The sequence below is a fragment of the Aegilops tauschii genome, chromosome 4, assembly GCF_002575655.3.
Source record: "Aegilops tauschii subsp. strangulata cultivar AL8/78 chromosome 4, Aet v6.0, whole genome shotgun sequence".
Taxonomy (NCBI): Eukaryota; Viridiplantae; Streptophyta; class Magnoliopsida; order Poales; family Poaceae; genus Aegilops; species Aegilops tauschii.
The window spans coordinates 444836840-444861376 of NC_053038.3; the positions used below are offsets into that span (position 1 = coordinate 444836840).

At 47.2% G+C, this 24537-nt stretch overlaps 1 protein-coding gene across 1 annotated transcript; it reads right to left on the reverse strand.

The window, feature by feature from the left end:
* Positions 1-20916: 20916 nt before the first annotated feature.
* On the reverse strand, positions 20917-23176 carry LOC109772875 (F-box/LRR-repeat protein At3g26922-like). The gene is made up of 5 exons (XM_073497808.1): positions 23150-23176; positions 22936-23061; positions 21947-22837; positions 21698-21841; positions 20917-21595 (listed from the first exon to the last, which is right to left on the reverse strand). Exons 1-5 carry the CDS (start codon positions 23174-23176, stop codon positions 21221-21223), a joined length of 1563 nt encoding a protein of 520 aa, XP_073353909.1. The 3' UTR covers positions 20917-21220.
* Positions 23177-24537: the final 1361 nt, after the last annotated feature.

Consider the following 24537-nt stretch of genomic DNA (forward strand, 5'->3'; position numbering starts at 1 on the left):
TAGAATGGTGAAACTTACATAATGTTTTCTAGAGTATTCCAGCTATAAGTAGAAGTATGTGAAGGCTTCCCAAAGCCCTATAAATAGAGGTCCTCGCCTCTACTTTGGAGGCAGACTATGTACCCCTACCTATAATAGAACTTGTTGTTCATATCTAAGATCTTGGAGTAGATCTTGTGCCCTAGGAGTTCTGGATTGAACTCTTGCTGCCCTATCAACCTACATTCGCCTCTAGAGCGATATCTAGCGCATCATGTTGAAGCTGTTCCTTCAACACTTGTGCTGTGCACATTGTAGCAGCAAGGTGGAGTTGCTCCTCCACAAACTTTGTGCTGCTTCAAGTTGGCTCAATTGATATCCTTTGTTTGCTTGCTTCAATTGGTATCTTTTGATTGCTTGATTGCTTGTTTCTCTCTTTTTAATGTCTTTGTGGCATATCATTCTTTTGCTATCTTTGTGCCTCAATATAGTTTGTGTTCCTCCAAGTATTTACCTTTGGATATGTGTGTTGCATTCCACTCATTTGTTGAGAAATACATAATTTATGGAGGACCACAATTTATATTGGCCTTCTAAGCTTTTCGCCCATTTTGGCAACCGATGCCAATGGGGGAGAAGTTTCAGAGAGTTTTGTGGAGAAGTTTAGAGAGTTGTCGCTTCTGGCTTTGGTTTGTTCCTAAGCATACGCATCTCCTACGCATGCATTATTGGTTGTTGCATTGCATGGTGATGCATAATTCCTTATATAAACTCTCTTGAAAGTGATTGTCATCAATTACCAAAATGGGGGAGATTGAAAGGACATGCAGTGCCCCCATGTGTGGTTTTGGTAATTGATGACATTCTCTATGGACTAATGGTTGCATTGAGTTATATTTGAAGGATTTGTCCATAGGCATTTCTTGAAGTCCATGTGTTGGTTTCAAGGAGTTTATGTGTTGATCAAGGCGCTATTAAGGAATTACCCAAAGATTGGTCATGTGAGTGTTGAGCTTATTGCAAGCATGTCTTGAAGAAGAAGATTGTGTGATCATTCATGTTTACCTTCAAGACATCATCCAAACGAAGAGAGTTGGAAAGATTCAAGGTTGATCAAGACTAAGTCAAGAGTGAATCAAGTTGATCAACTCACAAAGCATAAAGGATGTACCAAGAGGGATCAAGTGATCCCATGGTATGGTAAGCATTGTCCATTGCACTTTGTGTACTAACCCATGGTCTATGTGAGAGTTCTATGTGGGGTTAGGTACATGTCCATGGGCTTGCGTCAAGAGGAAGATATCATACAACCCATGGAAAGGATGACATCAAGTGGTGATCGTCATCAAGATTGTCGTGTGCAAGTTCAAGTGGAGCATCACGAAGAGATCAAGTGCTTGAAGCTTGCCATACATTGTGATGTCAATGGACTTGTGAAGATGTGCCGAAGAGTGGCTCACCCATAGTGGAGTATGGGGAGCAATAATCTAGTCTCCATCGACCCAACGCAATCAAGAAAGATGGTCTAGCTCAAGTGGATCATGTGCAAGGCAAAGGTTTGCCCTTGATAGGTTTTCTATTTTACCGGTCTCATGGTGGTTGTTGGGAGACCGGGTTATAGGATCGATTGCCGTACTATCAAGGGGGCTCTCAAGTTGGTAGCTTGATCGTATCATTAGTAGAGAGCTCAAATCATTGCATCCTTGCATCATGTTTCTTGGTTCTTATTTGGTTCTCTTTGTGAGTCTTAGAGCTTATGGTCATCTTGATGACAAGCTTGAGTTCATCGAAAACGGAGTTCACATGCTTCTTCTATTACGTTTTCGGTGTTGGAGGTTTTACCGATCTCTTTCGAGGAAGGGTTCTCACCATTTTCTTATGGGCCTTTTCTCATTTGCTTCTTATTGTTATTTCTATCAAGATTGTGTTAGCCCTTGTCGCTAGCTTTCCAACAAACTTGGTTTCGTCGAATTCGGAGTCCGTTTTGCAGAAGTTGTGGTAGTTTTGGTGTTCTGAAAAGGCTGCTTACAGGTTAGCAGCCTTTGGATTAGTACAAAGAGGATTGATTTTTCTTTCTTTTGTGTTAAGTAATTTTAACAAAAATGAGAACACAAGGGAAAAGGAATTAGCTTTTCATGTCCTTATATGACAGTAGACACTAACACAAGTCACAAGTGGTATATGAAGCATACTTATAAATGGATGAAGATGAATGCGACTGTTATTTAGATCAAACAAAGACCAAAGGACATGTTCTGTAACACGACAATAGAGTAGCATATAATCTCACAACGGTTTTTTTTCTCATAGAAAACTATGGAATTCAAAGTATGAATGATATCCATTGCTTAAGATTTGACTGACATCAACTCAATTAACCAAAGAAAAATGTCAAAAAATACAAAAAAAAATCGATGAGAGTCACACATCAGCATAAAAAATAGTCAAAGCTCTAAGCAAACACCTTATAAACCTATCATTGATTCTGAATTATTAGCATTAAAATCACTGAGAATATGAATGAAAATTAAAAATTCAGATATTGCTTTTTATGAAATTGTACCTTTCATTCATTGTGGCGGTGTTAGCCATTGCAGCGTGATGCTCATATGCAGCATCTACTTCAGCACTATGCACATCTGTAACAACACGTATTTGTTAAGTTCACAGAACAATAATTCACCAAAAAAACTTGTTGTGACAACATCTCAAGAAAGATAACAGAAGAAAATGCTCATACTACATTTATACTTTCTCAAATCTTTAGTAATCATCAAAGCAGGCAAGCGACATCCCATCTATACACAACTTGATTTGTATTTGCCGCAAAGATGTTCAATGGCGCTAGAACACAGATTCCCCAAATTCAGATTCAACCTTACAGTCTCACAGCCACTCTGATGGTGCATCCAGTTGCTGCATAGCATGCAGAAGGGCAAAAAAAGAAACACTTCTTACTGAGAAAAAAGATAGTCCTGACTTCAAAACGGCAATTTCTCACTTGTGGGCTTTATGGTCAGGAACCAGAAACAGAAATATGTTCTTTATTATATTAGGTTACTAACCAGATGTCACTGACTCTGAATAATCACTTACACTCCCTATCTCATTTGCTATAGCTGTGTTTGTGTAAACAAATCACAATGTCATTTAAGATTTCATTCTGCAAACTGAATTAACATGTGCTTACAAGTCAAAATTGCTGATGTGTGAAGACATTGTTTAAAAGTTGCTACAAACACAGAGAAATAGTTAGTACATATCAGAATTTTGAATCCGTAAAAAAAGAATTTTAAATCCATCACTGGATTGCTAAATGAGAAAAGGATCGGGCTTGCTTCAAAGTGGGTTGCTTGGATAACGTAATAACTTCGGTATACATAGTGCTGAAGCATATAAGCCGCATTGGTCTTTTTTAAAGAAAAAGCAGAGCAAAGTGATCACTGATCAGCATAAGAAATTATGAATGCAAGCCTGAAATATCCTGTGTATGTTCTAGCTTGGCAGAGCATATCAAACACCAACTCTCCAAGTAATGATCAAGGGGAAAATGATCGGTTTCAATGCTAATCCTCACCAGCTTTAGAGGATTCTGATGGAGTAGGATGCGATGCGTAAACGGTCGATCGCCCGGCATGGCGCTGGCGAGGCCGGCATTCCGTCGAACAGAAAGTGGGCATCCCGGCCAAGCCTATTCTCTCCCAGACGATGTGCTGTCAGGCCCGAGTGGAGTCTAAAACTATGATTTAGGAATTTGTGGAAGAACTAAGTGAATTTCTCGGATCTGGAATATATTGAGAGTATAAAGGAAGGCGACAGTGTTAGGGTTCTAGCCCAAAAAATAGCATTCAGGAATTAACATGACCTCTCGCCAGCCACATCCCGGCTGTTATAGCTGAGACAGCTAGCTAACAGAAAAGGTAGGAAAAGCAACAGTAACGGTCACGGCCATCCAACGGTGGCGATCTACTAAACTAGGAGGTCGCCATCATAGTCGTCCATCATCTGAATCGGTATTTGCCGGAATCGCTACAACTTGTAACTGAATCTTTAGCCAGGCTTACTGAACTAGCCTGACATTGCTCCTCCCTTGAAAAACGACGTGTCCTCACGGCGTTCGCTGATTCGCCCTCCATTCTTGAGTAGTGGCCTTGAAGAAAGCTGGGAATGCATATTTGATGAAATCTGCGTCTTCCCTTGTTGCTTCGGCTGGAGGCAAATTTTCCCATTGAATGTACCACTGTACGACAGGCATATTGTGTCTGGGTACTTGCCTCACTTGCAGAACCTGAGCAGGCCCTGTTTTGATCGTCCCATCAGCCGATACCATTGGTAAATTAGGGCTAGGAATTGACTTACTGCCGATGTGCTTTTTTAACTGACTGACGTGGAATACTGGATGAATTTGCACATGTGTAGGGAACTGCAACTTGTAAGCCAATTTTCCAATCTTTTGGATAATCATGAATGGACCATAGTACCTGTTCTGCAGTTTTAAGGCACCTCGAAATCCAAAGGCTACTAACCTGTAAGGAGCCATTTTGAGATACACCATATCTCCAACTTCAAAAGCTCTTTCACTTCTTTTTAGATCAGCATATTTCTTCATCCTGTTTTGAGCCTGTTGCATATTTTCCTTTAAGTGCTCAATCATTTGCTGTTTAGCAGACAAAAAGTTGTGTGCTTCCTCCTCATCTGGACCTGGTACTGCTAATTCTGAGATCATAGGTGGGGGAAATCCATAAAGTGCTTGGAAAGGAGACATTTTCAAGGCAGTATGGTAGGTAGTGTTGTACCAAAATTCTGCCAAAGGCAACCAAGAACACCATTTGGTTGGTTGAGTGGTAGTCATGCACCTGAGATAAGTTTCCAAACACTGGTTAATCCTTTCTGTTTGGCCATCAGTCTGCGGGTGATATGCTGTGCTGTATCTCAATTCACTTTTCATACCAGCAAAAATATCTTTCCACAGTTTGCTAGTGAAGATTTTGTCCCTGTCTGATATAATGAGCTTAGGAGGGTCATGCAATCGAATGATGTTGTCCACAAAGGCCTGAGCTACAATAAGTACATTGTAAGGATGAGCCAGGGGTATAAAATGGGCATACTTGGTGAATCTGTCCACAACCACCAAAATCACTTCCTTGCCCTGAGAACTTGGAAGTCCTTCAATGAAATCCATGGAAACATGTTGCCATGCCATGTCAGCAATAGGGAGAGGGTCTAACAACCCAGGTTGGAGACAGTTTTCATGTTTAGCTCTCTGATAGATAGGACAGGCAGCAATGAACTTTTCCACAGCAGTTTTTAACCCAGGCCAATAGAAGATGTTTTTGATTCTGTGATAAGTAGCTCGAGTGCCTGAATGACCACCAACAGGAGAACTATGCAGAGCAGTGATAAGTCTTTGTCTCATATTAGCAAAGTTGCCCACTAGGATTTTTCCTTTATATCTAATTACTCCAGCAGTGAGTTTGTAATCAGACATAGTATGATCCTGTGTCAAGAGCAGTTTTTCAAGAATTCCCTTACCCACTGGATCTTGATGATATCCTTCCACTAATTCCTGTGCCCAGACTGGAGTTGCAACAGAAATGGCCATACAAGATGGTAGAACTCTTGACAGAGCATCTGCCACTCTGTTTGCTACTCCTTTCTTGCACTGAATTTTAAAATTGAACTCCAACAGTTTCATCATCAGTTTATGCTGCACACCTTCAGTGATTTTCTGATCAGTGATAAACTTGAGAGATTGCTGGTCTGTTTTAATGAGAAGCTCATGCCCAATTAAGTAATGTCTCCATCTTTTAAGGGCCTCCAGGATTGCTAAAGCCTCTTTTTCATAAGTTGAAAGTGCTGCATTCCTAGGACAGAGAGAAGAACTGTAGTAGGCCAGTGGCCTACCTTGTTGCATGAGTACTGCTCCAATGCCCTTGCCAGAAGCATCAGTCTCTAAAATGAAAGGCTGAGAAAAATTTGGAAGAGCTAGTACAGGTGCTGTAATAAGAGCTTGTTGCAGTTGATGAAAAGCTGCATCCTGCACATTTTTCCATTTAAATTGTCCTTTCTTGAGCAAATCATGCAAAGGTCTACAAATCACTCCATAATTCTTTATGAATCTCCTGTAGTAACCTGCCAAGCCTAAGAAGCTTCTCAGTTTTGTCACATTATCTGGAACTGACCATTCTGCAATAGCTTTGATTTTTTGTGGGTCAGTTGCTACTCCCTCAGCAGAAATCACATGGCCCAAGTACTCTACTTGTTGGACTGCAAAAACACACTTGGACAATTTTGCAGACAACTAGTTTTCCTTAAGGATTTTGAGCACAACTTCTATATGTTCCATGTGCTCTTCCAGTGTTTTACTGTAGATGAGTATATCATCAAAGAAAACAAGTACAAATTTCCCCAGGTAAGGTCCAAAGATCTTGTTCATCAAGGCTTGAAATGTGCCAGGGGCATTGGACAAACCAAAAGGCATTGCTAAGTATTCAAAGTGACCCAGAAATGTTCTAAAAGCAGTTTTATGTATATCATCAGGGTGCATCCTGATCTGGTGGTAGCCTGCTCTTAAATCCAATTTGGAAAAGTATTTGGCACCTTGCAGTTCATCCAATAGATCCTCTATGACTGGTATTGGGAATTTGTTTTTAATTGTCACTGAGTTGAGTTTTCTGAAATCAGTACACAATCTCATGGAATTGTCCTTTTTCTTAACTAAAATCACTGGTGCAGCATAAGGACTCTGACTGTGTCTAATGAAGTGAGCTGCCAGTAGTTTCTTGATCTGTTCTTCCATCTCCTTTTTCTGGTGTAGAGGAACTCTGTAGGGCCTAGAGTGAGGTGGTTCAGTTCTAGGCTTTAATGGAATGGTATGATCACATTCCCTCTGTGGGGGTAATGTGTTAGGTTCCTCAAATAGATCTGCACACTGCATGAGCAGTTTCTGTAATTGGGGAGGTGTTTTGAAACCAGCAGGAGCCTGCAAAATGATATTGTGCACTTGCAATAGAAAAGCTTCTGCTCCCTTTTCCAGTAACTTGTTCATTGCTTCAGCAGGTACTTCTTTAATTTTCTCAGGTGTATTGAAAATTGTAGCAGTGACTATTGTCTTCCCTTGCAGAGTAAAACTGAAAGAATTTTCTCGGATGTTGAAAGCCACTTGACTCATAAGTGTAAACCAACCATACCCCCGTATTACATCATGGCTAGGAAGTGGTAAGAATCTGAAATTGTACTGCAGTTTGTGCTTGGCCAACTGAAATTCACAGTTAGGGACTACTGCCTTGGATATTAACTTGCCTCCTCCTGCAACAATAACCATCTTGGGCTTTACTGCTATTAAGTGACAGTTTGCTTTTACAGCAAATTCCTGACTGATAAAGGAAGAAGAACTCCTAGAATCCAATAGGGCTATGGCTCTCTTTCCATTTATGTGAATAATTACAGTAGGTGAGGGAACTGCCAGTTTTTGTCCCATTGCATGGGCAGTAATGAACATGGCCTGCCCTCCATCATCAGGCATTTCTTCCTGTTCTTGCTGAAACTCTTCTGCTCCCACTTCTTGATCATCTTGTTCCTGCTGCATTAAATGCACATTGGGAATTAACTTGCATTTATGGCCATGCACCCATTTATCTCCACACCTCCAACACTCTCCTACTTTCCTCATTTTCTGGAATGTGTTACTGTTTGCATCAGTTTGTTTAATCTAAGCACTCTGCTGCGTAGGTGTGGTAGAGTTCCTGTTTCTATTCTGATAGACACTATTGTTTTTCTGATAAAAATTGACATAACTACTGCTACTCTTCTTAGTAGTTGCAGTGCTAGGAGGATAATTGGGTTCTATTTCTTTTGCCAGGCAGAATGCATCAATCAATGATTGTGGTCTCAGTTGTCTCAGTTGAAACTTAATCCCCTCTCTGAGGTCATTGACATAGCACCTGACAAACCATGTTTCACCTAGTTCAGGGTTTTCTTCCATGACTTCTGCCATCAGATCTTCAAACAGTTTTGTATATTCAGCAACTGTGTTGTTGTCTTGTTTCAAGGAATTGAATTTTTCAGTGAGATCATAAGAGCCCTGTTGAGAAAATCTCTTGACTACTTCTGCTCCAAATTGCTTCCATGTCAACTGCTTCTTTAGGAGTCCTGATCTTCTTAACCAAACATCAGCTTCATCAATGATATACAGCTGAGCTAGTGGAATTTTATACTCTTCAGGAGCAGCTGCCATTTGGAAATATTTGTTACATTGCCTTAACCAACCCACTGGATTTTCCCCTGAAAACCTTGGAAAATCCATCTTGGGGCCCTTAGTCAGAGATCTCATGAATTGTGTCTGCATGTCCTGTTCATAAGTCCTGTAGTACCCTTGCCACATCTGCCTTTCTCTGTTCTGCTGGAAGAATTGATTGAACGCAGGTGTGTGTTCATTGTATCTTGCAGTCACTGGAGTACCCACTGTGCTGTGAGTTTCCTGTCTCCCTTGATTTCCAAAGCCAGGAGGCCCATTTGTTCTGTTTGTTCTAATTGGGGGTAGATTCTGCAACTGCACTTCTTCTAACTGCTTAGATTTTTCTTTCTCTGCTGCTAATTGCTTTCTCAACTGCTCAATTCTGGTTTCCTGTTCAGGCACTCGATCTTGGTTCAAGGTAGGCGACTTGGGTACTGCATTAGACCCTGAAGGTCGATCCAGATTTGGGGCTTGCTGAGTTGATTTAACTAAGGTCTGCAAAACATTGCTGATTGCTGACAATTGCTTACCCAGATCTAGCACCACCTGTTCAATTGAACCCATAGTCGATGAAATTTCCCCTTGTTTAGAGCCAATTGCGTGAACCTCCTCTTGTAACTTGGACACCTGTGATTGCACCAGAGCACTATCCTTTTGCAGTACTCCAACATCCTCACGCATTGCTAGCACTTCCTGGAGATCTGACTCATCAATCGCCTTGGTACGCCCCATCGCCTTGATCTGAAATCAGGGTGAGGAATTTTACTACTGAATTGTCAGCAACCCGTCCCTAGATCACAGATCCTTCCGCCGCCGACCAATTCGCCGCCCTGGCACATGGATCGGAGCGTAGAGCACGGAATTTTACCGATCGAGCAAGGAGCTCAAACAACCGTTTCTGCTCGGCTGATCTGTGCCCGAATTAGCACCGCCGCCCGAACACACACGCCAACCCCGCCACCAACGCCGCCGATCACACCTCGCCGCACGAATAGCGAGAAGAAGGGTGGGACTCACGGATCTCGAAATTTTTTGCCCATCCGGAGCGCTGTTGCCGAAAACGGATGGCTCATGATACCAATTTGTCAGGCCCGAGTGGAGTCTAAAACTATGATTTAGGAATTTGTGCAAGAACTAACTGAATTTCTCGGATCTGGAATATATTGAGAGTATAAAGGAAGGCGACAGTGTTAGGGTTCTAGCCCAAAGCATAACATTCAGGAATTAACATGACCTCTCGCCAGCCACATCCCGGCTGTTATAGGCAGAGCTGAGACGGCTAGCTAACGGAAAAGGTAGGAAAAGCAACAGTAATGGTCACGGCCATCCAACAGTGGCGATCTACTAAACTAGGAGGTCGCCATCATAGCCGTCCATCATCTGAATCGGTATTTGCCGGAATCGCTGCAGCTTGTAACTGAATCTTTAGCCAGGCTTACTGAACTAGCCTGACAGTAGCCTCGTCTCCCTTCCGTGCGACGGCTATGTGCTCGGCCGAGGACGGCCCCCTAGGTGGAACACACATGGAAGAATTAATTAAGCATTTATTTGGTGACGGCAATGATGGTCGAGCTCACCAGATTAATGAAAGGCGGAGGCGACGACCACCATGCGCCCTTTCCATCCGAGATGGAGGACGCCGTTCTCCGCCTTGACGTCCAGGCCCGGCACTCCGGCAGGGAAGTGCCAGCGTGCCATGGCCTGGTCGGCAATGCCGGCGGCGAGTGCACCGGCCGGAACCCGGCCATGCCGAACCGTACGGTCCTCCCTCCTACAAATGTTTCCCGTGTATCCTCGCGCGCAGCTCATCGCTAGAGCCGGCAAGGAAATCCACTATTTCTTGTCTGGGACAGGCCGCCCAGAGCTCGTTGGTGGAGATAGGTAGGCAGGGCGGTCCCCGGGCGCAGAAGTCGAAGATAGCCAAGGAGATGGCGGCACCAAGGTGAGGACGATGGCGCGACGCCGACGGCTGGCGGCCGAGATGGTGGGACGAGGGGCCTGATCGGGGAGGTCGCGTACCGCGGCCGCCGCCAGCGGGTTGGGCTAGGTCAAGGTCGGAAACCCGGCGCACCTTGTTCATAGCCTCCAAAGGCTCCCAATGGGGGCGGCGCCAGGGAAGATGGGAAGCCAACGGTGGCCTATGGCGAGCACATGCCGGTGACGAAAATGGGCGTGGGCGTCGCTGGGATCGGGAGGTGGAGATGCGTGTGTGAAAAGCAGAGAAGAAGCGAACCCTTTTATACCCTTGTATGGCCCCGCGATCTGGAGGGACCGGCGGCGCGAGAACTCCCTTCGGTCTTCGTCTTTCCCGGCGGTTCGGCGCTGCTCCGGCGGCTTCGTGGGAAGGGCGGATCAGGGGAAAGGGATATGGCCATGGTTAACTGATCGGCGGCACCTCCAGTCAGATCTGATCTAGCCGGTGCCACTGGCGGTGGTGGCCATCTCCTCCGTCGGAGGTGGTTGGCCTGAGGCTGGATGGTCAGATCTCGAGATCCGCCATCTAGTTCCGACTGCGAGTCGGGAAGACATAGTTTCCGGTGAAAACCGAGCCGATGGCAGGCGATGGCGGCGTTCTGCGTCGTTACCTTGATGAAGGCAACGCCGTGTAACTACTGTCTACCCACTCGTACTGCTCCGGGGGATCGTTTGTGGTACTGCGGTACACTTTTGGCTTCCAGATCGGACGATGGCGGTACTGCGGTGTCGTTTTCTCTTTTGGGAGCATCATTTGTGGAGCAGAGCTGGAAGACAGAGGCAGGAGGTGGAGCGGCTTCATCTTGCATGGAGATTTCGGTGGAGATGTCAAGTCATGCCTGGCCGACAGGTGCTATGTTGTGTCATGCCTGGTCGGCAGGTACTACGCACGACAGATCTTCCAAAGTCTTCGCGTCTGGACGGACAAGCACGGGGTGGTGGCGCCGTTGGGCGCCGTGGTGGCGTTGACGGATGGACGGACTGGCAAGGATGATGCAGATCTCTCTCGTGAAGATGGGTCAGCGGTTCGATGATAATGGTGGCATCTAAAACGTGTGCATGTGGTGTACGCTTTAGGTCTGCTGCACCGGCTGTGCGTTCCGATACGTTATGTGGATGGATTAGTGACGACACCGGTTTTAGATATGAGGAATGAGAGCACTCCACATTATCGAGTTTTGTAGGTGTGAGTGATGGCTTCGGGTGGCTTGATTATATTCTTGTTAGACCTATGTTGAATAATAAATAAATATGGCCGTATGCATCGATTGATGCAGAGGCCAGGGGTCTTAACCTCCATTTTCAAAAAAATACCCTTGTACATGTTGGAAATATTAGCACTTTCCCGATTAGACTAATCCACGAGTAAACAGTAAGCATGGCATAAAAGGTATGCAGCTCATAGCAATACCTAAGCATACTAGCACGTACAGAACATAGAATCGAACCATCTATGAGCAGCACATATACGGCTAGCATAAGTAAGAGTAAACGAGGGATGAACAGATCATACCCTCCGGTTGGCCAGGCCAACGCGGCGGCGGCAACAGCAGCCTTGGCGTCGTCCGTGGCCTTCTTCTTAGCGGCGGCGGCGGCGGCCATGGTGTCGATGCAGTGGAAGCAGAGGAAGCAGGGGCGAACAGAGTTGGGGACGGATCGGGAGCAGTCGCGTCGAGACGCTCCCCAAAAACCTTATTGCCATTCTCCCGGGCAGGATCTCGAACGACAGGGTTTCGGAGGCACCTGCTCTCCCGACCAGCCGTACACGCGGTCGTCGGGATGGGATCGCCGGAGGCAGCACAGAGTGAGGAACAGTAGATGACGGCTAGGTCACGCGAGAGGGAGTGAGTGAACCGAACTAGGTTACTTCACTGGCCAGAGCCTTCTTATATAGTCCGTAAGGAAGAAAGTCGTGGGCCTTGCGGAGGCCCACGACCGAGTCGACCCACTCCCGGCAAGGGAGTCGACGAATCCCGGCAACGCAAGTCCCGGCAAGGGTCGCACTCCTGGCAAGGGAGTCGACGAATCCCAGCAACACAAGTCAGCCCACAATCCAACGTCTCGGACAGTGGCCCACCTGTTAGCGACTCGTTAATTAATCCCTAATTAATTAATTCGTTCCTGAGCGGCAAAAATAAGCTTTGGCTCGGCTCATTCCCGCAACCCGCAACCCGTGGCGCGCGCGCGCGTCGTGACGAGGCGGGCGAGGAGGAGGAGCGCGCGTGTACCACTCCTCTTCCCAAGCTCCCAATGGCAAGTGGTAGAGCAGCCCTTATAAAGGGGTCTCAACTCTCCTCAACTAGCAAGGTGGGACTAAACTTCCCACCACCTGCCATCTCATACATGGGCCTCAAGATTAACCAGGGATTAGTGTCTTATATGGGCCTAAGCCCATCCATAATCCAACAATCCCTCACCAGATCTCGAGGCACATAAGTTTGTCAACTGTTCCAAACAATGTTTGATATATCAGAAATTTTAGTGGAGACTGTTAAGTTGAACTTCCACCTAGAGCAACAGGATTAGACTTCTTCACAACTGAACAATGGACTATGCCTTGAATGTCAGTTTGGCGTGCAGATTTTCGCCTATTGTCAGCTGATACGTGGCTGCCGAAGGCTAAACCCCACGGGTGGAGCTTATTAGTCATACTCCGTACCTTCTCATGAGCTTACTAGAGATTACCCAATCTCATAGACTGTGACCAACAGTCGGGCTCACATAGGTGTGTTCCTCCAAAGAATGTTCTGTAGGTTAGCATCTTGCTTACATAAGCTTTGGAACACATTGAGACAAAAGTCAGCCTGCCTTACAGAATTGAGAGTATTGTGCATCTCCAACGGAGTGGGTTAATTAAGGATACTCTCCTCAGTTGACCGCTGGATTGTTTTCCCAGGTCCTAATTCACGGGATCTCCGACCACATAAGTTGGGTTACCCCCATGGCAACTTACGTGGGTCTCATACCCATCTCCCTCGATGCATTTTCTATCACAATTCATGATAGCCCTTTCGTAAAAGGGTCTGCCAGATTCTTAGCCGTCTGGATATAATCCAACACTATACTCCGGAGTTTCTTGATTTTCTGACAGATTTCAATCTTTTTCTTATGTGCTTTGTGGATTTCATGTTGTCCTTTGAACTCTTAGCCTTGGCAATCACCGTTTGATTGTCACAGTTCATAAGGACAGCCGGCACTGGTTTATCAACCACCGGCAAATCCATCAAAAGCTCTCGAAGCCATTCTGCTTCGACGCATGATGTGTCTAATGATGTGAGTTATGCTTCCATAGTCGATCTGGTTAAGATCGTCTGCTTGCAAGACTTCTAGGAAACAGCACCACCACCAAGTGTGAAGACATGTCCACTTGTGGCTTTCATCTCATCAGCATCACATATCCAATTCGAATCACTATACCCCTCAAGTACTGTCGGGTACCCAGAATAGTGAATTCCATAGTTCGCGGTACCTTGCAAATAACGCATCACTCGCTCAACAGCATGCCAATGCACATCTCCCGGATTGGAAACAAACCGGCCAGTTTGCACACAGCAAATGAGATGTTAGGACGAGTAGCACATGCTAGGTACATCAGTGAACCAACCACTTGAGAATATCTCAATTGATCTATAGTCGTGCCTTCGAACTTTCGAATCCGCACGCTAGGATCATATGGTGTTGCAGAAGGTTTGCAGTCCGAATATCCAAAACGGCTCAAAATCTTCTCAACATAGTGGGATTGCAGAAGTGTAATTCCACCCTCGGAATTTCTCAGTAGCTTGATGTTCAAGATAACATCAGCCACGCCCAGGTCTTTCATCTCAAAGTTATGAGATAGAAAATCCTTGACCTCCTCAATGACCTTGAGGTGGGTCCCAAATATCAGTATGTCATCGACATACAGACACAGTATAACTCCTTCGCCCCCACCATAGCGATAGTATACACATTTGTCAGCTTCGTTCACAACAAAGCCAGCAGATGTCAGAGTAGTGATGAACTTCTCATGCCATTGCTTAGGCGCTTGTTTCAGGCCATACAGAGATTTCACTAGCTTGCACATCTTTCTTCCTGACCATTTACTACAAAGCCATCCGGCTGTTGCATGTAAATTTCCTCGTCTATCTCTCTGTTAAGGAAAGTCGTCTTAACGTCCATCTGATGAACGAGAAGACCATGCGAGGCAGCCAAAGCGAGTAACACTCGAATGGTTGTCAGCCTAGCCACAGGTGAGTAAGTGTCGAAGAAATCCTCTTCTTCCTTGTGGGTATAACCCTTGGCCACAAGCCTAGCCTTGTACTTCTCAACAGTACCATCGGGCCTAAGCTTCTTGAACACCCACTTACATCCTAATGGTCGACAACCATAAGGACGATCAGTGATCTCCCACGTCCCGTTAGCCAAGATGGAATCCATCTCACTACGGACCGCTTCCTGTAGTCAGCATCAGGAGATGCGTAAGCTTCTGAAATGGCTGGAAGTGTCATCATCCACGAGGTACACAAGGAAATCATCACCAAAAGACTTTGCAGTCCTCTGTCTCTTGCTCCTGACAGGAGCTTCCTCGTCATCCTCCGTGGAACTCTTATCACTTTTATGTACATAATATTCCATCGGAATAGCAGGTTCAGGAGTCTCATCAGATTCCAGTCTAGAATTGCTTTGCATATCTCTCATGGGGAAAATATCCTCAAAGAATGTAGCATCCCTAGACTCTATAATTGTACCGACCTTCTGTTCAGGTACCTCAGATTTCACTAGTAGAAATCTATAGCCAACGCTATGCTTGGCATAGCCACGAAAAACACAGTCCACGGCCTTTGGTCCCAACTTGCGCTTTTTGATTATCGGCACGTTGACTTTCGCCAAACAGCCCCAAGTGCGCAAGTAAGAGAGTGTAGTTCTTTTCTTTTCCCATTGCTCATAGGGAGTAGTCTCATTGTCCTTTGTGGGAACTCTATTCAGGACATGACATGATGTCAATACAACCTCCCCCCACCATGCCTTGGATAAACCCGATGTATCTAACATGGCGTTAACCAAATCAGTTAGAGTACGGTTTTTTCGTTCGGCAACCCCGTTTGATTGGGGTGAGTAGGGAGGCGTCCTCTCATGAATAATACCATGTTCCGCACAGAATAAATCAAACTCATTAGAAAAGTACTCTCCACCACGATCAGACTGGACTCGTTTTATTTTCTTCTCAAGTTGGTTCTCAACTTCAGCCTTATAGACTTTAAAGTAGTGTAGAGCCTCATCCTTAGTATTTAACAAATACACATAGCAGAATCTAGTGGAATCATCAATTAGAGTCATGAAGTATTTCTTTCCACCTTTAGTCAACACACCATTCATCTCACAGAGATCTGAATGTATGAGCTCTAATGGTGCCAGGTGTCTCTCCTTCGCAAGCTTGTGAGACTTACGAGGTTGCTTAGCTTGCACACACGCATGGCACTTAGAGCCTTTGGCTAAAGTGAAACTCGGGATTAAGTCCATCTTAGCAAGCCGCGTCATACAACCGAAATTTATGTGACAAAGACGTGAATGCCAAACCTCAGATTCGTTCACATTAGAATGAATTTGGTTCACGACTTTATTATAGAAATCCTCCAGGGAAAGGCGGAACAAACCACCACAATCATATCCTTTTCCAACAAATAGTCCATACCGAGATACGACTACTTTGTTAGACTCAAATACTAACTTAAACCCTTCTTTACATAGAAGGGAGCCACTGACGAGATTCTTCTTTATGGCGGGGACATGCTGCACGTTCTTCAGTTGCACGATCTTTTCCGAAGTAAACTTCAGATCTACCGTGCCAACACCATGAACAGAAGCATGCGAGCCATTCCCCATCAGGACGGAACAATCTCGTGCGACCTGGTAGGAAGAAAACAAAGACAAATCAGCACACACATGAATATTGGCCCCAGTGTCAACCCACCAATCGGTGGACTGACAAACTGAAAGTATGGTAAACAGATTACAATACCCAGATGCCGCATCATTGTTACTCAGAGTGACATTCACAGACTTGGAGTCCTGTGCTGGCTTCTTGTACTTGTTTGGGCACTTGTTTGCCCAATGTTCATCTGAACCACAAGTAAAGCAGCCATCTCTCTTCTTGTCTTTCTTCTTACCCTTCTTCTTAAAGGTAGTATTCTGCTGGACAGAGTTCTTTCCCTTGAACTTGTGGAAGTTCTTCTGCACCACATTGGCGCTAGAAGAACCCTCTGTCCCTTTCACGTGTGAGTCCTTTGCTCTCGAGTTCTGCTCAACACTGAGATGACCAATGACATCCTGAACAGAGAATTCACGTCTCAAGTGCTTGAGAGAAGTAGCAAAGTTCCTTCAACTAGGAGGGAGTTTTGCAATAATGCAACCCGCGACAAATTTGTCCAGCTCCAGCTCCTTAGCAATGCACTCTATCTCATGAGCCTGGTCCAATACAGAACGGTTATCAACCATCCTGTAATCATGGAACTGCTCCATGGCATACAGCTCGCTGCCAGCATCAGTTGCGCCGAATTTGACTTCGAGCGCATCCCACAAGTTTTTGGTAACCCCCATATGAATATAGGCGTCAACCAACTTGTCTCCAATCACACTCAGAATTGCTCCCACAAAGATTGTGGTTGCCTCCCTAAACGCCTTCTCCTGTTCAGGAGCAATCGTTTCTGTGAGGGACACACCACCAACCCAGAACACGTTCATCGCTATGAGCCACAAGGTGGTCCTAGTCTGCCAACGCTTAAAATGCGTCCCGGTAAACTTTTCCGGTTTCAGAGTAGCAGCAAAGCCTTGAATCGAAAAGTGCCTAAAATAAGGTTTTTGGATTGTTGGAAATATTAGCACTTTCCCGATTAGACTAATCCACAAGTAAACAGTAAGCATGGCATAAAAGGTATGCATCTCATAGCGATACCTAAGCATACTAGCACGTACAAAACATAGAATCGAACCATCTATGAGCAGCACATATACGGCTAGCATAAGTAAGAGTAAACGAGGGATGAACAGATCATACCCTCCGGTTGGCCAGGCCAACACGGCAGCGGCGGCAGCAGCCTCGGCGTCGTCCGTGGCCTTCTTCTTAGCGGCGGCGGCGTCGGCCATGGTGTCGATGCAGTGGAAGCAGAGGAAGCAGGGGCGAACGGGGTTGGGGACAGATCGGGAGCAGTCGCGTCGAGACGCTCCCCAAAAACCTTATTGCCGTTCTCCCGGGCAGGATCTCGAACGACAGGGTTCCGGAGGCACCTGCTCTCCGACCAGCCGTACACGCGGTCGTCGGGATGGGATCGCCGGAGGCAGCACAGAGTGAGGAACACTAGATGACGGCTAGGTCACGCGAGAGGGAGTGAGTGAACCGAACTAGGTTACTTCACTGGCCAGAGCCTTCTTATATAGTCCGTAAGGAAGAAAGTCGTGGGCCTTGCGGAGGCCCACGACCGAGTCGACCCACTCCCGGCAAGGGAGTCGACGAATCCCGGCAACACAAGTCAGCCCACAGTCCAACGTCTCAGGACAGTGGCCCACCGGTTAGCGACTCGTTAATTAATCCCTGATTAATTAATTTGTTCCTGAGCGGCAAAAATAAGCTTCGGCTCATTCCCGCGGCGCGCGTCGTGACGAGGCGGGCGGCGGCGGAGGAGGAGGAGCGTGCGTGTACCACTCCTCTTCCCAAGCTCCCAATGGTAAGTGGTAGAGCAGCCCTTATAAAGGGGTCTCAACTCTCCTCAACTAGCAAGGTGGGACTAAACTTCCCACCACCTGCCATCTCATACATGGGCCTCAAGATTAATCAGAGATTAGTGTCTTATATGGGCCTAAGCCCATCCATAATCCAACAGTACGGCGGCGAAGCGATGGGCTGCAAAGAGTTCCAGAGAGAACTGGACACACGAGAAGAAGAGAAAAAAAGGTTATCACCACAAAAATCACACACGTACATTTTTTGCTCCCAGGCGTCACCCATGTGTCAAATTCTTGTAAATAGTGGTGCAGACAAGTTTGACCAGTAAAGAAACAATGACCGGGTAGGACACACGTTATTTTCATAGCAACCATAAAAAAAATCAAAAAATCCACAAAAATCGATCCCTTACGGGCCTAGTATTCAGGTCATTACTTCCTCCGTTCTAAAATGCGTCACTTGTTTTGGAATGGAGGTAATATTAGTTTAAGCAAGCATGCATTACTTCGCGGATGGTCAAATGATATCTTTTCATTCGGGTTATTACTTCCTCCGTTCTAAAATGCGCCACTTATTTTGGAATGAAGGTAATATTAGTTTAAGCAAGCATGCATAACTTCACGGATGGTCAAACGATATCTTTTCATTGTGCACGGAACACTGCACGTATCCTCACGAGGACAAATTCACTCCCTGTTGGCGTTGAGGATGGGTCAAGGAAGAGGAAGGTAGCCCAAACTCTGCAATGGCTCGAGGCGAAGAGGAGGATCCTAGTTCAAGCCTGTTTAGCTAGGATCCCTACCTACCTTATCAGCCTGTTTGGCAAACGAACGGAAGGGGAATGGGAGTTTAACTCTAATTCCCTTTCCCCATCTCAATTACCAGCCCTCCCCCAGGTAATAAATAAATGGGACTTTTACACGTGAATTTCCCTTCCACTTCCCTGTTAAATTCCCATTCCACCTAAACAAACAAAGGAATAAAACTCCCTAAGCCTCAAACTCCCATTCCCTCTCTTCAATTCCACCAAACCAAACACGCTGTATGGGGTACATTAAATTCCCTAAGTGGGCTATTAAGCTTGTTAATTCTCAGCTGGCTCACTGTTTTTGGGATGGGTATGAGGGTCATCACAAATACCATTTGTCAGCTTGGGGTTCCCTCACTATGAGGAAAGAATTTGGGGGGGCTTGGTATTACTGACATTGGGGATATGAACTTGTGCCTGTTGGCCTCTTGGGTGAGTAGATACTATAAGTCTGAGGGTAAAATTTGGAAGAACATTATTGATTCCAAGTATGGCCTCCAGAATAATAACATTTTTGCTTGCTCTGCTGCTGGGGCTTCACCTTTCTGGAAAGGAGTGCTCTGGGCAGCTCAAGCTGCTAAACCTGGTTTCTCCTGGAACATAGGTAATGGCAAGAGAGCTAGATTCTGGGAGAATCATTGGTTTGGTAATGCTACCTTGGCTACTCAATATTGGGATTTGTATAATTTAGCTAATGAGCGTAATATAACTGTTGATAAAGCTTGGGATGGTAGCAATCTAAAAATTACTTTTAGAAGATGCTTTGACCAGGAGTTTATGAATCTTTGGTTTGAGCTCCTGGAGATTGCTAAATCTATCATGTACACTGATGTGGGTGACTCCCTAGTTTGGAATATGAATTCCAAAGGAGTTTATACAGTTGAATCCTTTTACAAATTTGTTAACTTAAGGGGAGTGTGGCCAGTTAGTACCCCTGCTGTTTGGGCTGTTGAGATCCCACCTAGGATTCAAATATTTTTGTGGCTCCTAGCTATTAATAAGCTTCTCACTAGAGATAACCTGGGCAAAAGACAGGATATACCTGATACAACCTGCGTATTCTGCTCAAAGTTGGAGTCTTGCCATCACTTATTTTTTGGGCGTGCCATTGCTGTGGAATTCTGAAAAGTTGTATCTAGACTAGTTGGATATGAAGGGGACATCAATATGGTGTCTTTCTCTTCCTGTTGGTCTAGAGGAGACAGATTCGCTGCAATTAATATCATTCATGCAGCGGGTTTGTGGGCTATCTGGCAAACCCGAAATGACATGGTTTTCAATTATGTTGCTTGGCCTGGAATGCAGGCTATATGGCGAAAAACTGCGCTGAATTTGTCTAAATGGGGATGCCTAACCTCAGGCCATGTCAAAGGCAGGCTGGAGAGATGCGCGGCAGAATTGGAGCTGCTGGCAAGAAGCCCTCCTCTTCTAACGTGGCCAGATCCTGGCTGAAGTTGGGAGGCCTTACGAAGATCAGCCAGAAGCTGGATTGAAGACACGTAAAAAAAACTCAAAAAAATGCTGCCGTCTTGATGTCTTAGCTGTGGGTGCTGTAATATTGAATTTATTTCGCTGTGAGAGCCTTCTTGTGTTGTTGCTTTTGAGTTGACTCTGTCAGGGCTAGTTGTGTGTGTTTTTCTTTAGTGCCTGTGTGGTGCTTTTGGCTGAAGCAGTGAGCTGCTGGCTTCCGCGTGCTACTTCTGCATAAGCATATCTTTGCCTCGTTATGAGTAATGGAGCAGGGGATGTGGCCCCTTTTCCTCTAAAAAAACGTTTCTGTGGAGGAAGTTGGACATTATCGATCGCATGGCTTCAGCATTCTGGATGGAATTTGGAGTTCACTGTATATGTTCAAAAAGGTAAATTGTATGTATGCGTTCAGAACTAGCCATGAAATGGTTTTGTTCACGGTTTCTATCAGGTGCCCTTGGGCAGTGATACTATTTTAGAAGGAAATGAAACAGAAAAAGGAAAATATCTAAAATGGAAGCTGACTATCTTTAATACCTTAATTGGTGATCCTTCCGTATGCAGGGATTTGTGTCTGGGTGTCGCCTATATCTATATGCAGTTATGCACATGAAAAATTAAGGTCAGAACTCCGCGTGAGTATCAGATCAGTTCAACTGATTATTCAGTTACAGGGATCATGAGGATATTGACTCAAAAATGCATTTCAAGAAACTAGATTATTCTCTCAGTGTCATAAGAATCAGTGGAGATAACTGTGCAGTGACCTGACTGCTTACTGTTTATCATAATCTCTAATCCCTGAAGACCACACAGCAAGCTAAAGAAAATCACATGAAACAGAGGTACAGTGGTCCGTAATTGCCAACTGAACAACAATGGTTGCCACACAATGGTAGTTGTGTTCATCAACACTGATACTACTAACTTCGACACTTAAGCTAATCATGTGCTAGAAGAAACAAGAGAACGGGCAAATATTCAACAGTAAAAACAAATCTTAACAACATTAATGTTGCATGCATGATGAAATACATAGGCACCTGCTGTGACTTCAGTAGTTCGCAAAAGGACCCTGAAGAGAAAATTCAGATCCTCTCTTGAAGCTCTGGATGAAACCTCCTTGAGGATCAGACCAGCCAGTGACCCGCACTATGGGGGTTTCACTGGCCCGTTTCCTGGACCCCAGACTCGCCACTTTGGAATGCACCTCCTCCGCCGAAGTGAAGCCAGCGGACAACCGAATCGACACCTCCTTCAGTACCAATGCACTCTCAAAGAAATATTTGAGGAAGGCGAGCTCACTCCGACCCCCTCGGAAATCATGGAAAACCAGCAGCTTGATGCGCGACCGGATGCATTCTATGGTACCAGACTCGTGCCAGAACTTTAGGTTGAGCTTGCCAGTGGATTGATCAGGCTTTCCGGACTGAAAATTCGATCAATTAAAATCACATACAGTTCATCAGCTATCAGCAGACATTAGCAACATGATGCTATTACATTATGCAAATGAAGGCTAAAAGAAGACCTTGATGTGGAGCGTCTCAACATTAGGAAAGCATCTGAGGACATTGGGAATTATTTTGGCATCATTGCGTACTCCGAAACGCACTTCCAATGCCAGGATTCTCACACTTGGTACCATGGTTCTTGGGCTCACCCTTGTCCCAGCCTGCAAACGCAATCGCATTCACATCACAAGCAGCCAATTAACAAGAGAAAGATCACAAATTTAACACTGATCAGTTGGGAATTTACGGTGAACAAGATGAATCACCTTGATGACGGTGTTGCCGACCTCTAGGACCTGATTTCCTGGGTCCAACTCCGAGTATGCCAACAGGCGCAGCTTGGGGGCATGGCCAATCTTGACCTTGGTGCAACTGCTATCATGGGTCCAGCCTTCCAGATTGATGAGCCGCTCAAGGCGTGGGGCGTTCACCACGAAGATTTCTTCGAAGAAGGACCCGATGATCTGCACGCACCGGAGGCTTTGGCTGACAAGGCGGAGCCGGAGCGTGAAAAAATTACCTTCGACACTGAGCGTCTCCAGCACGGGGCTCCTGTCGAGGATGAAGTCCAAATCCCTGCTCTCCACAAGGATGTTGCAGAGCCCGAGCTCACGGAGTTTGGGGAAAGAGGCGGAGCGCGGGAGGCCGGCCGTGTCCGGGAACTTCCAGGAGCCGAGGTGGAGCCGGGTGAGGGTGGCCATGCCGAAGAAGGTGCAGGGGAGGATGACGTCGAACGGACAGCAGCTGTTGAGGATGACGAGTTCCAGTATGCCCTTGGCGGCGAGAAGCTCGATCCAGCGCGTGAGCAGGCCATGGAACTCCTCCCTGCAGCTCTTGATCAGGTGGACGCAGCGGAAGGGCCCCGGGTGCGCCTCGAGCACGCGGGACAGGGCGTAGGTGGCGGGGGCGAGGTCGGCGTCGACGAGGACGAGCGGGGCGGAGCGCCAGACCCCGGGCCAGCGGTGGGAGAGCGCGGCGGTGCGCGCGGCGTCCTTGACGGGCAGGAGGGAGACGATGTGCCGGAGGAGCGCGTCTGGGAGGCGGCTGACGCGGTCGACGGCGTCGTGGGGCGGGGGGGCGGGGCGGGTGTGGTGGGTGCGGTGCGGTTCAGCAAGCGGCGGTAGAGCGCATCCATCTCGTGTACGTTGTTGGGTAAACTTCAAAGTTCAGGTTTAGGGTTTTAGGTGGCGATAGTTTTCAGTTTCGTCAGTAGTTGCGACTTGGTTTTGGTTAGAGTTTTTAGCGGCACCCTGACCCGATCGTGGGATGGCACGAAAGCACGATCAAGGCGCCATGGTGGGCGAAGCGCGAGGGGCGCTGGGATGGCGGCGTCCACTACTCGCACTAGCTCCGCGTTTCGTTGTAATTCAGTTAGCAAACTCTGAATAAATGAGAAGAAACAGAAAAGCTGCAGCAAGTTCGCAGCGCAAAGACTCTCTCCCTCTTTCGCACCCACTCTCGTGTAGAACTCCGGTGATCGCCGGAGCCAGAGCCATCGAGGTCTGCCTGACAATTGGTATCAGAGCCCCGTTGCTCGATCACCTGTGGAGATGGCAGGACCTGACAGCCCGGGCAAGACTGTGGTGGATTCAGGGAATAGTGGAGGCGACGGCGCCATGGTTGTACACCAGCGCGTCGTCCGCGACACCGGCGGGGCCTGGCCCATGCTGACGCGCACTAACTACGCGGTCTGGGCCCTCCTGATGCAAGTGATGCTGGAGGCGCGCCAGCTCTGGGTCGCCATCAATGACGGGACTCCGGAGCGAGAAACAAATCGCACGGCAATGGAGTGCCTGCTGCGATCGGTGCCGCCGGAGATGGTGTCCACGCTCGCCGTCAAGCCCACGGCGAAGGACGCCTGGGGCACGATCAAGACAATGCGGCTGGGCGTGGCGCGTGTTCGTGAGGCCAAGGCGACGTCCCTGCGCCGCCAGTACGAGGCAATCAAGTTCAACGACGGCGAGAGCATCGACGACTTCGGTATGCGCCTATCTTCTCTGGTAACTCAGCTTGAGCTGCTTGGTGACAAGATTGGCGAGCCCGCCGTCGTCCGCAAGTTCCTCTCGGTCGTCCCCAAGGCCTACTCGCAGATGGCGTGTGCGATCGAGACACTGGTCGACCTCAACACTCTGGCGCTCGAGGAGCTCATCGGGCGGCTGAAGGCCGCCGAGGAGAGGTACGATCTGGACGGCACTCCCTCCGGGGGTGATGGCGGCGGTGGCAAACTGCTCCTCACGGAGGAGGAGTGGTTCGCGCGTCTGAAGCTGCGTGAAGGGGACGGATCGTCCGGCAGCAACGGCCGTGGCCGTGGGCGCGGCAAAGGGCGCGGCCGCGGACGCGGCGGTCATGGCCAGAACGGCGGTCGTGGCACCAGCAGTGGGGACAAGTCTAAAGACATCTGCCGCTACTGCAAGCAGGCGGGGCACTGGGCGCGCGAGTGCAAGGCCCGGCTCAAGGAGCAGGTGAATCTCGTCCAGGCCGGCGGTGAGGACGAGGAGCAGAGCCTGCTGATGGCCCAAACCTGCGGGCTCTCCGACCACAACTCCGTCAGCACAGACGCCGCGCCGGTCCACCTCGTCGAGGACGCTGTCCAGGTTCTCCTCGGGCATGAGGGGAGCGGCGGCGCCGGAAGCGGCGTTTGGTACTTGGACATGGGCGCATCCAACCACATGACTGGCGATCGCGCCGTCTTCGCCGAGCTCGACACGGCCGTCACCGGCACCGTCAAGTTTGGCGACGGATCGGTCGTCAACATCTGCGGTCGAGGAACCATCCTCCTGGCGTGCAAGACCGGCGAGCACCGCGCGATCACGGGGGTGTATTACATCCCGCGGCTGTGCTCTCACATAATCAGCCT